The following is a 14,568-nucleotide window of genomic DNA, read 5'->3' as shown; positions in this document are numbered from 1 at the left end:
CTCATTCTGGCTCTTTTAACCTCAAAATTGACTCTGAATCAGTTTAAGAAATGGAAAAAATGAAGTACCTGTAGCTGCAGAATGTTAAAAACCCTGGTTATGAATTTAAAAAATGAAGGCATCAATGCAGGAAAACAATTTGTTGTTGAATTGTGATTATTTTTACCGAGCAAGTTAGTGCGACAGTCAGGCTGTGACACGTTACCTTTAAGAACTTGTAATGCTGCTCCAGATCTTCATCTTTGAAGCCTGTCCCGATCTGGAAGAGACGAAAAAGAGATAAGGCACAGACACACACACATACGCTCAGATATACACATAGAGATATTCCCTCATGGTGAGAAAGCAGACATTTGGCAGCGAGCAGCAGAACACAGAACAGCAAGCAAATCCCCCCCTACACCAAGTCTTCGTGCTTTGCCTGAAGCGTCATGTCACCTCTCAAAAGACCTGAACCCGCTGAGACACGAGAATCACCTAACGGGCTGACACGCACAGAAAGGGAAGAAGAAAGGCTGGTATATCATGCAAATATAGCATTTTCCAGCTCACAGATGTATTCTAAAGGCGTATTCAGCAGGTGTCCACCAGAAGCTTAATGTTCCTGAGGCTGCACTCACCACAAGACGGTTAAGAGGTGTTTCATTCAACTATGGCTTCTTAATGCATTCAGTTTAATCTAACTGGCCAGGCCACGTCCAGGCAAACTGGTGGTGCAATTTAACAGACACATTTTGGGGAGTACTCCAAGCACTGAGGTTCATTACCCAGCCTTACAGAGAGGTAACATTTTTAAAGCTGTTTGCAATTTAATTTCTTGTTACTGGGGCTTAAAGGGACAGACATGTTTTTTTCTCTTACCTGCAGTGTTTTTAATCAATCTAGATTGTTTTGGTGTGAGTTGCCTAGTGTTGGAGATATCAGCCGTGGAGATGTCTGCCTTCTTTTGAATATAATGGAACTAGATGGCACTCAGCTTGTGGTGCTCAAAGTTCCAAAAAAATCAATTTGCAAAACTCAACAGCAATGTGTCTTTCCAGAATTCATGACCAGGTTACTCAAGACGAATCCACAGACCTTGTTGTGAGCAATTTTCTTCCCAACTACACCCATCAAAACCATAACCGTGCATAAGGAAATGTGAATCCACTGCTTGCTCACCTAGCACCACTGAGATAGCTAACGTTACAGCTCAGCTGAGGAGGACGCAGTTAAAGTGTACATCTCATACTGTCTCAAGTACAAGCCTCTCGTCAATGAGTAGATGCATGCATTCTTGTCTGTGGTGATACGGTTGACGGGAGTGGTTTGGTGGAAAGGAAATAGTTCCTACATGCTCACGACAAGGTTTATCTTTGGTAACCGAGTCATAATTACTGGAAAGAGACATTGCTGTTGAGTTTTTCAAATGTCTTTTTTAAAGTTCGAACTAGATCGAACTAGATCTGCCATCTAGTTTGATAAGATTCAAGAGAAAATAGACATATCTACAGTCGATATCTCCAACACCCGGCAACTCACACCAAAACAATCTAGATTGATTAATCAGCAGTACAGGTAAGAGGAAAAACTGGTATTGACTTGGGGATGAACTGTTGATGACATTTCTTACTTTGTCATGAACCTCAGATTCGTGGGGTTTTGCTTCTTGATTTATTTTTTTTTTTGCGAGCACTTTTACACGCCTTTTGCTTCGAGTCATTCCTGCCTAAAAGCAGCAAGCTGTAAAGTCTGCTCTAAGGCATCATACTGGGCTTACCCAAGACATGATAATTTAACAAGAAATGTGTCAACTAAATAGCCAATATTCATGCTGGAAAATGTGGTATAAAAAAGGGTGAAACGAGAGTAGTCTTGATGTGCATGTGAGAAAGTAAAATAAAGTAAAGGGAGCTAATGAATTCATTATGTTTAGCTGAACAGACTGGGATTTAATCTGATGTTTCAACTTCTTCCACTGTCTTTGATATAACAGTATGTCAGTTCCCATAACAACCAAATACCCAGTGAAGGAGCCACTTTTGAGTCTACGTGATTTTTATGGATCCTGGGAAACCCAAACAAACTGATACAATAGGCACCTGTAGAAAGTAAAGTAATGATGAGAGTCCAAATAACAAGCTGTTGCTGTGACTGTAACCTAATTGTCTCTTTTGTGTTATTAGTATTCCCATTCATTCTTTGTGAGGGGAGTCATTGTGAACTGTGTTTGAGTGAACTTCACAGCAGCAGTTCTCCAGCACTGCTGCTCCTGGATCTGCTGAGGACACGTGTCTCGCTCAAGGACATTTCAGCAGGACGTATAGTTAGGATTACATTTGGGAGATGGAAATGTGGGTTAAATTCTGCTTTCAGCTTTAGTGGAGCCTCTCAGACTGAGGGTTCCCGAAGTTTAACATGTCAAGGACAACAAGATTATTATTATGGATTTTCGCCTTTGTTTTACAGCTGACATTGAAGAGTGAAAAAGAAAAAGAAGCAGGGACCGTGTGCTACATGTCCGCCAGTTCATTATGAAATAAACTGATTTTGGCACTTGTTTTTGAAGACTGCAGGTCTCTGCGTACTTTTAAGTATTACTAAAGTTGCTGTGCATGGGGGAGGTGATGCACCAACACAACTTTAAGAAAGCACAAGGTGTTAACTGCCAAGTTGTCCAAACATAACTGAGATCAGATAGGAATGCCAGCCAGGACACTCCAGCTTAATGCTGCCAAGATCTGAGCTGAAAGTGTGAATAACAAAGTTAATAAAACTTGCTGTGATTGGATTCACTAGGTCTTTGACTGACAGGTGTGATGGAATCCTTCTATTGTGCAGCTTAGTCAGCATTTGTTTAGTTGAAAGTTAAAAAAAAAAAAAAAAATGCAACCATGTAAAAGAAAAACTCTTACTTTGAAGAATATCTGAAAATAGAAGGCCTCCCAAGCAGTGGGGCGAGCAACTATTCATGCAAAAGGAGATTAATGTGAAAATCGATAACAGACAAAAGGCAGGAGCTCTTCATCTGACATTTTTCACATTTTACACAGCAAGTGGTGTCTTCTGTTGTGTACTTTAAACGCAACATCCATCCTCGCCTCACTTATCCAGGATAGTCATCTCAAGTGTGAAAACGTTCTCCGATAAGATTTTATTATTTATAGAAGAAAAAGTGAGAGCAGGGGAAGCCACTGCCTGAAAAGTTAACGTGGTAATCTAACGGGCGCTTTGACCTCCTTCGGCTGCAGTGGTGCTGCTCAATGGCCGACAGCAGAATGCTGTGGTTGTACCAGCGAGCTCCCAGGTGTGAATGTGTGTAAGTACATAAAAGTGAAGCGGGTGGTGCTGGGAAAAAGTGTGTGCGCTCCCTGCTCCCTAAATCCCTTTTCCATGGATAAAGACATAAAAGTTACAGAGAGGGAAAAAAATGGAGATGGAAGGTTTGTGCAGGACAGAATTTATGCTCGGTGGTGAAGTCACACTCCAACTTGTTCACGCTCTTATTATCTCAAACACACACAAACGTAAATACACACAAGTGGTCACGCATGCGCCAATACATGCTTACCACTCATACTAAAATGGACCCAGTCATGCCTACACACACGCACACTTGTAGACATGTCAAGATTTTCCTCTGACTCAGATTTGAGGGGAAAAGTGACAGTTCAAAAACACACATGCCCATATACACACACGCACATGCGCACGCGCACGCACACGCACACACACACACACACACACACACTATAAACAGATGTAAACAGAAAACACTTAACACTATATACCTCCTTGATACAAAGATCTGAAAATCTTATTATACAAAAGACTACAAACAAGTTGACCAAACGACAGGGGTATAACTAGATATTAAATATGTTAAAAAATAGCCCGTATTGGGGCTGAAGATTGGTCACACTATTAACTCACTTTTATCAGTCATGCCTCCTAAAACTTTAAACGCATAAACTGTCACAGGGCAAAACATATTTTAACATTTTAAACTTTAGGATTCAAATACTGCCTGAAAATGTTCATGGGCATGTCCAGTCCAGATATATAAAATCAGTTTCTCTGAGCAGTTTAATGTGGCATCTTCAGAAATGCACTCAGTTTGATTTAAGGCATTTAAAACATCTGTATGTGCACTATTAAAATAAAGTGAATAACAGCAGGTTGGTGAGTACGAACCTTTTCTTTGTTTGATAACAATAAAGCAGCCGCATCGAGGAACCACTTGGTCCAAAAGCCGCAGTGAGTGACATCCGTCCAATAAAATACACTGACTTTAAACAATTTCTTTTGTCTGAATGGTTCTGAATTTTCAGGCAATAAAAAATAATAATAAAAATTTCTGACACAACTTCACCTACCTCCAAAGTGCATGAAATAGGGAAAATGTCTGAAGACATCACAACTCCAGCAACACTTGTAGTATAAATAGCAACTCTACTGTGATGCAGGCAGCAACCTGAAAGGTGTTGGACTCACAGTGAATCTGTTATACTACAGGTGTTGCTGGAGTTTTGACTTTTCAGAGAATGAAGAAATTAATGACATAATCATCTATAAGGGTTTATGTAGGTATGGATCTGCAGGTCAACAAGAATTACTGCCTCGCCACTGTATGTGTCAGCGAACCCATCAAGTTGCAGTTACCGTTTACATCCATTTCTGTGAAAACATCACTGTGTCACACAATTCTTTCCAAGGCAGCACAGACGATCAAAACAATCAGCACAGTTTCAAGGTGGGCACCCAGGATTAGTGTCACCAATTTAGTATCTGACCTAATTTCTCCCCTTCTGCTCCTGAGGCACTGAATAATGGCCAGAAGATTGTTTTTGCAGATCATTATGATGTCACAGTGAAGCTGACCTTTTGGATATAAAATGTCATCACTTTGTTTTATTCTGTCAGACATTGTGAGGTTTTGTCATAATTAGGGTATGAATACCTGACTTGTGGCTAAATATTTTGTGAGGTCACAGTGACCTTGACCTTTTTATCTCTGACCACCAAATTCTATTCAATTCATCCTTGACTTAAAGATGACATTTGTGCCAAATTTGAAGAAATTGGCACAAATGAAGAAATAAGGTGTTCTTGAGATACCACAATTGTGAGAATGCGACGGACCGGGTCACAGTGACCTTGACCTTTGACTAATAACCACCAAATCTTAATTAGTTCATCCTTGACTCAAAGTGGATGTTTGTGCCACATTTCAAGAAATGCAAGGTCACAGTGACTTTGACCACCAAAATCTAATCAGTTCATCGTCAAAGCCCAGTTCACACTAAAGATTCGCAACAAGTAAAGTTGAAACATGCAACTACTTGCAACGCGCCATTCTGCAACATTCTAAAAATCTGCCGGTTCACACTGATGCAACTAGATGAGATGGAGTATCACCTCTATGCAACAACTCTTTTTACTTTCATTCTGTTTTCCAGCTTTTCAGGCTTATTTTGTGGCTGAATATAATTTCTTCTTTTTCTTAAACTATGAATGAGGATAGTGATAGTGAGATACTGGCTACAGTTGCATTTGTAGTAGTGATGAAATGGTGAAAACCAAACAAAACGAGCATCAGATGGACCAGCACCAATTAATCAGTCAGTGAAAATGTGTGTGAAAGGGCATAAGCACATACAACAACAGCCCCAGCAACCAACCGTGTGACAACAGCACATGTAAGGATGGAAAAAGTGGGCTCAGCAGGGATTGAGCACCTGTCGCAGCAAGCGAACACACCGTCTGCGGTCATTTTGACTTGGCCAGCGGACTCTTTGATTCAACCTCAGATGGCCAGTTCCCACTGCTGCAACTTTTCTCTGCAATGGTTAAAAAAGGTTTCGTCTTGTCGCGAAATCATTGGTCTGAACTGGGCTTAAGTCTGAATGGACGTTTGTGCCAAATTTGAAACAACAACAACAACAACAACAACAAAAACACTCCCCCAATGTGTTCTTGAGTTACTGAGTTCATGAGAATGGTATGTATGGATTGACGGACGACCTGCCAAGGCTATTGCCGGAGCAGGAGGCATACAAAGATTGATTCACTTTATTATTTAGGAGACTGTATTAGGCAAATTTTGCAATCAAAGTAATGAGATGAACTACTCTAAAAAGTACAGTATTAACTTGGAAACCTTGATTGCACCTTTTGTGCTTCAAGGGGAATAAATCATAGTTTCATAGTTTGTTTTTATTCAAAATTTGTCAGTGAAACACACCCTGAACTCTGTGTCCTGTAACCTACTAAACGGTGCGTCGGATTTATCGCTGCACCCCTGTGAAACATGCACTGTACAGATACTCACCTTGCAGACGGACTGGAACTCCTCGTTCTCGTCATCGTAGCAGGCCAGCAGGAAGCCCCCATAGGTGCCTGTCCTCTTGCCTTTTCCCAGGTAGGCACCAATCACGCACAGGTCCACTGTGTCACCCACCCCATCCAGGTAGTCCTTCTTTAGCTGAGGGGGAGCACGGCAGCGTTTGAAAGACATTACTATATAGATTTCATGATAAAGCATAATAAACAAATATGCATTACTGAAGCTGAAAATGCATCTCAGTATTAACAGAACTGAATCAGTTATGCTTCTAAAAGGGTACAAATCTTCTTTGCATAAATTATATGCCAGAGGGCAAAATTAAATGTCATTTATTAACAATGCGACCCGTCAGAGTTCTTACCTGAAGCAAGAAATTGTTGAAAAGCTAATGGTCTTAGGAAAAACATCCTCTTTGTCCTCTAGAAATTTGAAATCAATGTGTATGAAAATGTTAAAACTGATGACTGTTACCAACTCGGGTGATTTGGAAATGTTACCCTCACAGTTCAGGTATTAGCTCTTTATCCTGGTGAAGGGCTGTCATTTTTTATTTAATTTAGTTGTTTGTTGATAAAACTCCTTCACTAAAGAGCTGCTTTTCATTTAAAAGATTCTATTTTCTGTATTTTGCCCTAAATGAATATGAATAGTGAAAGGGTAAAATATTATACCCACAGAGAAGAAAATGAGGACCTTTATACAGTCAGCGTTGCATAAACGGTGGCTCATTTGAATGTGTTTGTGGCGTAAGAGAACATATGCTTTTCATCTGCATAACACATATGCATTGGGGTCAGTGCATGCCCACGTTTACCAATGGTGCTTGTAAAGCCTATGTGAGCTACAACTGTGTCGCACACACACACACCTTGAGCCAGTTGTGAGAGCGCTTGGCAATTTCATAGGTGGCATCCTTCTCCAGAGTCTTCACCATGAGGCCCTCGCAGGAGTCTACAACACACACACGCACATTAACACACCAAAACACGATTCTAGTTGTGCAGAAAGGAAATGAACAGATTATCTTTCAGATACATGGAAAGTCTTTGTCTCCTTCTGAGTTGCAAACACAAACACAAAAAAAAGGGTTTAGAACACAAAGAGACACAGACATATAACTCATATACACACGGAACACACATGGGGGAACACATTTCTAAGTTCTTTCTCATATACAGAGTCAAGAAAATCCAATTACACAACTCACAGGTTCTGTCTCTGTAGCACACAAACAATACAACCAACATACAGGCCAAACAAAAAGACAGCAGACAGGAAAACAAGCAGACAACTACTACACACACACACACACACACACACACACACACACACACACACACCCACACCTCACGCAATTTACACATGAAGGCAGCAGGCAAGGACACAAATGAAATGAAACTCTCACGCAGCACACCCACACACAAAAAGGTTCAAGACACACAGAGAAAGCAGGAAGGAAAAACAAGTGAAAAAAGTGTGTCTCAGCCGAACACGCACAATCATGAACACACACACACACACACACACACACACACACACCTCGGACAGACTGCTCCAGGAACTCGGCGATGGCGTCGGTGTTGTCGGAGTCGATGGATCGGGCGAACACAAACTCCCCCTCCACCTCTGAGAAGCTTTCTCTCAGCAGAGCCCGACGCCGACACAACGGCTGTCGCACCAGGGACTATACACACACACACACACACACACACACACACACACACACACACACAAACAGACACATCATTACAAATGGCAAAACTGTGTATCATTACAACCATTTCCTCTTCATAGCTTGGAGCCCTGCAATGACAAGGATGAAATGCCATCCCAGCTAGCTACCCACACACACAAACACACAGTCTCAGAGTATACTCACAGACACACAGTCACGACAGCATTGAACAAACTGCACACAACCACACAGGCACAGTCTCAAACCAGCAGATCACACAATCGCTATGGTTTCCAAACACCTATGGTAGGTGGGAAAAAGGACAGTGATGCCCATGCACATCAAGGTGTTGCCAATATTTGGGCATTAGGGCTGAACGACATGAGGAAAACGTTCAAAATGTGATAACGTTTCAAATTGCAGTAACGGTATAAGCTGCAATGAACAAACAGATATTAAAAAGTGTTCTGCTCTGAGCTCTTCTACCTCGACCAAACACTTGCTACACACCAAGCTATTCTTCAGCTACGCTACTTCTTTAACATGTGTATTCATTCTCAACCCAGGCATATGCAGTGATTTTCTTTTGTGTTTCAACTCATATGTTGTTTATATTGACTGCCATTTAATCTATGAGTTAAACAAGCCTGCCTGTGTCTGCCGTCACATGGCGCACTCTCACAGACACAGGCAGAACTGAGCTAAATCTCTTGTAGTAGAGCAGATGTAGAAACAACGCTTGCTTGCTGTTTCGAGCATTGGCCCTGTTGCACAGGTCTAGCGTAACTTCTTAGTGGCCCCAGGCCATTGGGAAATCCTTATTGTTTTACTCTGGTCAGTCAGACAGAGCCCTCGCCGCAGAGGGTTAACAGCCTCTGGCACTAGGGTTGCAGTGGTACACAGTGCGTTTTATGGTACACCGTGGTATAAAAACTGACAGTTATCATACCGTGTACATTTGCCCCATCTATGGTATTCTGGGGGAAAAAGCAACCAGACAGAGAATGCACCTGCGTGTGAATATCTCCTTTCCTCCTTGACTGCCTATCAGACTCACATTTCAATTATAATAAAGCATTAATTTACCCGAAAAACCCTTCTGTTTTCTTTCCTTTAAGGGCCGTTGTAACCGATAATAATAATACCTCTGTAATACCTTATACTGTGATAGTAAATAACCAACATGTGGAATGTTTGTGTAACTTCTCCTCTGGTCTTAAAACCTGCCAAATTCCCCAAAATAGTACCAAGGACATGACCTTGGTATCCTCAGGGGCAGCTGTAGTCCTACTAGCAGCCCCTAATGATTGGCTGAGTGTTGGCAGGGGGACACGAAGACTGCCTCGCCCCGAGCCAACAATAGAGTTAGCAGTGACAATGACTGCAGTGCACGGGGAATTGAACAGTCAAAAGTTATAGCAAAAAAAGAGAGAGATAATCAATCAAAAATAAATAAATAAATGAATGAATAAAAAAGGGCAACAGCCAAAAAAAGAGAAAGTATGTGCATACAGAGACAAATTAATTCATAAAATTTACATAAATGCCACATTAGGTGGGAAGCAGCAATGAAATGGCACAACTTAAGAGTCACTGGTGCTCTTTTAATTCTGTAATTTTGTTTGCATCCACTTGGGAACTCTCGCATGGCATTGGCTGATGGAAACATTCGCTGATTTGCATTTTCTTCGGCTGACTTTCAGGAAATTAGCTTAAAAATTGTGTATTATTTGGTTGGAAACATACACACACCCAATCCCACACCTATTCAAAATTGCCACCCACAACACACACACATATAGTGCCTGACAGCCTCAAAAAGGCACCGGCTTTCTCTCTCTCATACACACACACACGCACACACACACACACACACACTCAGCCACACTCCGCTGGAATTACAATGAGCGTTACAATCATTATCTAGTTACGGCCTCCAGTAGCACCATCATTGGCATTCAGGGACGTTGTCAGCATCTCAGCGGGGCGACGAGCACGCAGGCACGTTCACAAACAATAAACACACGCACACACACAGGCACGCTGGTTTTAAATGACAACAGGAGCGTAGAGAGAGATCTCTGGATAATATTTTCCTCATCAGCAGCAGCAGGTCTTACCTCTCCATTGAGATAGAGGAGGTCAAAGGCATACACGCACACTTGGACTTTGATCTCCGAAGCATCCACGTCCTGCAGTGAGGCATCAACACACATACACACACAACATTAATATTTTTTCCCTTGACAAAAATATGCAAATAGACGCATCTTATTCACAAATCGCTACATCCAACCTTGGGACTTGTTACAAAGAGCTCTTTGATTTCTCTCCCGTTCATCTTGAAAGTTAACCACCCCGCCTTCCAGTCTCCCCTCTACCTTTTTAACAGCACCGCGCCTCCTCGTTGTGTTCATCCTTCCCTTCCAGCGTATTACTTCCTGCTCCTCGGCTCCCTTCTCTCACCTTTTCTGCTTCTCCATCTCCTGCTCTCACCTCTCTTGCACCTCATCCTGTTTATTCCACACTCGTTTACTCCTGCCAGTCTCTGGTCTCGCCACTCCACATTACAGTGTTTCCCCTGTGGCCCTGATGTAAAATTCCATGACTTTTCTATAACTACACCGAAGAGATATTGAATTTCAAGATTGGTTTGCACCAGCTATTCATAAATCCATTACCATGCTTGTGTGTAACGTCCTTCCCTCCTAGCTACAAAACAGTTTCAAACTGGTGATTTACTAAAATCAGGTTGCACCATCAAAACAACAAAAGATGGGAAGAAGAGGACTGACAGCAAGTAAACATGGATGTAAATAATGCAGGTTTTAAAAATGATCCAAAAAAAGGAAAACAGAAATGTTGTTGGCAAGACAACTCCACAGGGCATCTTTAAGAAATGTCTGAGCTGGTGAAAACTTTAACATGTAAATCAGTTGCTAAGAAACATTTGTAAAGCAATCGACTATGTTGGTGGTTATCAATGTTTTTCGTGTCACAGACCTATAAAATTGATACACTTGAGGTCATGGACCCCCATTTGACAAGATTTTGCTTCAGGGACCTCCATCGGAAAAGATTTCGGTTGTTAGATATGACTAAGACCAGATTTTCAGCTGTCAGCTACAGCTGAGGAGAAAACAGTCAGGGTGAAGTGAAACCTTTGATCAGAGTCACAGAGCTCACACTGGACTCACTTCTATAGTTAATTAAATTGTAAAAATATACAATTCCCCATTTTTCTGAGGACTCTCATAAGGACCCTAGAAGGTCCCGGATCTGTGGTTGAGAACCACCGGACTATGCAAACAGGAGGTCACTGCAGTATAACGAGAAATGGGGTTCGATAGCATTTCATTGAATTCAAATCCAGCATCGAGACCACTTATCGAACCTGGCAGTTACACCTGGGCAACCGATCATTATGTGAGTTTTTGTGGAGCCACCTGTTACTACCTGTCCATTCTATAAGCACTTGCATTATAATTAGGCTTTGTTTGAATGTACTTTGATTTTAACTTGTAATGAACACACTTGTAGAATTTGAGGATATTTTAAAAAGTGAGAAAGGGATGTGATCAGGAAAATAAAAAGCCAGTGTCTACAACAAAAACCTATGCAGTCTTCAAACCTGAATGATTTTTCTCCTGATTTATCCCCCTTCTCCTTTTTTCTTCTTCATTACTTTCCCCTCCGCCAATTAATGATGTTTAATTAGTCCATATCGGGATTCATCTCCTCATCTGAAATATTTAATTTCAGCATGAACGCTCTTGGTAGTATAACAGTGGGAATGTTGTTACAAAATGCCAGAAGGGCAGTACAATCAGTTTGTGCATCAAACCATCATTACAAATAATCATGATTTCATAGTGGCGGTAACACTATCTGGCAAAAAATCATCAGGATAATCATTTCCATCATCACGTTCTTCATATTGGCACTCTCATTTCTCCTCTCCTAATTTACAAGGGTGTCATCATGCACACAAAAAGACAAGGTAAAAGGAGCCGATTCGCTTTAATGTGATTGGTGTAGTGGAAAGAGGCCATTATTCTGATCAAAACTGAAAAAACACCTCGCTGACATTTGCAATCTCACAGCCCCCTCCTCTCTCCTCGATCCATTTGACTCCTCTGTCTCCGACTTATCAATCTCCCCCTTTTTCTGTCTGCTCTTCCTCCGTCCATCTCCCTCCGTCTGCCGGATCATTTCACTCCATTATCTACCTCTCCTCTCCTCTCCTCTCCTGGTCTTTATCTCTGTCTTGTTTTCTCTGTCCAACCTTTTCACTTCCTTTTTTCTTCTCCCATCACCTCTGACTTTCTACCTTTTTAACACTGCAAGCATTTCATTCATCCTCCTCTCATCTTATTATATTCCTCTCAGTCCATACCTTTCTCTTACGGGTGGTGAGGACCTGGAAGGGCTGGATCTGTTTCTTCTCACGATCCCAGGCCACAGCCTCAGAGTCCAGGACGCAGGATACCACAGAATCCTTCTTCACCTTTTGGAAAAATAATATGGATACAGCAAAAGGGAATTGTAAATAAATAAAGAGATGAGAGATTACAATTAGTAGTAAGATAAGGAGGGTTTTTTGGGGTTAAAAAAAAAAAAAAAAAAGCCAGATGATGTTATTTGCCAATCTGCATATAAGCAACATCTGCTGTAGCAATCAGAGGATCATCAAGAAGTTGCATTGAAGTAAATACAGCAAACTTGGAGATTTATACTCAGTACAAGACTCAACTTTTAAGAGCCATGAACACAGGCAATCAAATTGAAGGCATGTTCAGGCTGTTTCAGGACCCGCAGCTGCCCTCAATTTGTTGCCAAATGCTTTGGAAGTCAACACATTAACTTTTTTTTCCACACTACATTTATCATTACTCTCGAGTAGCCATGTCTGTTGCTGCCATCTCTTCTACTCAACCAGCTACCTAAGTGTTAAACACACCCCCTCTTTTGGTCGGATGCCCACGTTGTGCCAGAAGCCAAATGTTTAACCGGAGATGTTTTGCAGTTTGTTTCGCAGTTTATTTTTTATTTCTGCATTAATTAAAAGGCTTTGGCAGCTGATAAATATTTCCATGTGCACAAGAAACTCTGATAGGGTTTAGGCTGTGGATAAATCAGCTATGGGCAGATAATATTGACCATCACCTCTGATTTTCAAGATCAGACAGAGCGGCTGCTAATTATCTGCGCCACCAAATCCTACGTGTGATGCTTAGGGATGTTAATCTCCTGCATCCTAGTTGATTCGGGGCCACCAGGACGCTTTAAATGTACAACTTGAACCAGATTCTAGGCCGATTAGGGAGTGAGATCTGAATGGTAATCAGAGTTAAGAGCAAGAGACACATTAGAGGTAACAGGTTAGTGAGTAAATTTTCCCACCACTGAACAATTTACACGACAAGATATTCATCAATATCTGTGGAGTGCTGTATTAAAGGAGCACTTAGCCCACAAAATGACCACTTGTATATCAGTTAGTCACACCGTGTTACCCTGAATTTGTAAGGAAAACAGTTTTTCTCGCATGCCTCCATGGAAAACAGGGAACATAGTGATTTAGTGATTGATTGGGGAGCACGTTTAACAACAGCAAAATTATTTTAAAACATCTGTTTACAAACTCTCACACAGCTGATGCAGTACAATCCAAGTCTCACTTATCCAATTGTATGCTCAGTACTTCCCAAACACATGCAGTTTCGCTAAAACCTTGCTATTTGAAACTGAACTGAAAGTGTAACTTACCCGTGCTCTCTTTAAAGCCAGACTCCAATATTGAGGTATTTTAGCAAAAATGCATGTGTTTGGGAAGTACTGAGCATACGACTGGACAAATGAAACTTGGATTATGCTGCATGAGTTGTGTAAGAGTTTGTAAACCAATGTTTTGGTTTATTATTTTGCTGTTGTTACACATCCTTTTGTGGGTGAAGTATGCCTTTAAGCTACTGCTAATATAAGCCAAACATTTCCTACTGCTGGAACTTCATGTTAAACACATTTAACTGGCAAAACACAAGTAGACTTTTACTGTGAAGCAGTCACAGGAAATGAAATCTGTTTGTCAGTAAGATTAGCACGACCGCTATCATTTGTCAAAAATGCATCTACAAAACAAGACAATTTTCTTTTCAGCATTTGTTGACAGCACCTCAGTTTGAAATATTGCAGGAGTAATAGAAGACTCAGCAACCAAAGTGAGCTGTTAGATGAAGAGCTGGAGGCGACAGGCTCCACATCTCTAACTTAATAGCGATGTTAACCAACTCCTTTTCCCTAATTTATCTTATCAGGTTCCCTATTAGCACTGGGTTCAAATCAGAAGTATTGCCAAATAGGAACTCTTGCTTTTTGCTTTGACACCAAATCCTCCGCCAAGGCCTTATCAGTCAAATTTCTTGTCAGGTGATAAGTGAAATCTGACTCCTGCTAATCTGTGCTGCGGCTCTGCTGCTGTTGCTGTACAGAGCCGAGGCGGTGGGGGCGGTGTGAAACGTTATCGGGGTAAGCCCGCACACCGTGTATCACTAGTAACACTGACTGT

At 41.4% G+C, this 14,568-nt stretch overlaps 1 protein-coding gene across 1 annotated transcript in view; it reads right to left on the bottom strand.

Annotated features, from left to right (window-relative positions):
- The window catches only part of lig1 (ligase I, DNA, ATP-dependent), a 58,091-nt gene that overhangs the window by 10,299 nt on the left and 33,224 nt on the right, over positions 1-14,568 (bottom strand). The window contains exons 19-24 of the mRNA XM_033649950.2: positions 12,397-12,507; positions 10,121-10,192; positions 7,865-8,009; positions 7,194-7,276; positions 6,311-6,463; positions 206-259 (exon numbers count right to left, since the gene is read on the bottom strand). Coding sequence (XP_033505841.2) covers positions 206-259; positions 6,311-6,463; positions 7,194-7,276; positions 7,865-8,009; positions 10,121-10,192; positions 12,397-12,507 — 618 coding nt within the window. The remainder of the gene's footprint in view (positions 1-205; positions 260-6,310; positions 6,464-7,193; positions 7,277-7,864; positions 8,010-10,120; positions 10,193-12,396; positions 12,508-14,568) is intronic.

Source organism: Epinephelus lanceolatus, chromosome 12 (assembly GCF_041903045.1).
Source record: "Epinephelus lanceolatus isolate andai-2023 chromosome 12, ASM4190304v1, whole genome shotgun sequence".
In the NCBI taxonomy this organism is placed as follows: Eukaryota; Metazoa; Chordata; class Actinopteri; order Perciformes; family Serranidae; genus Epinephelus; species Epinephelus lanceolatus.
This window is presented reverse-complemented; position numbering and strand designations above follow the sequence as displayed.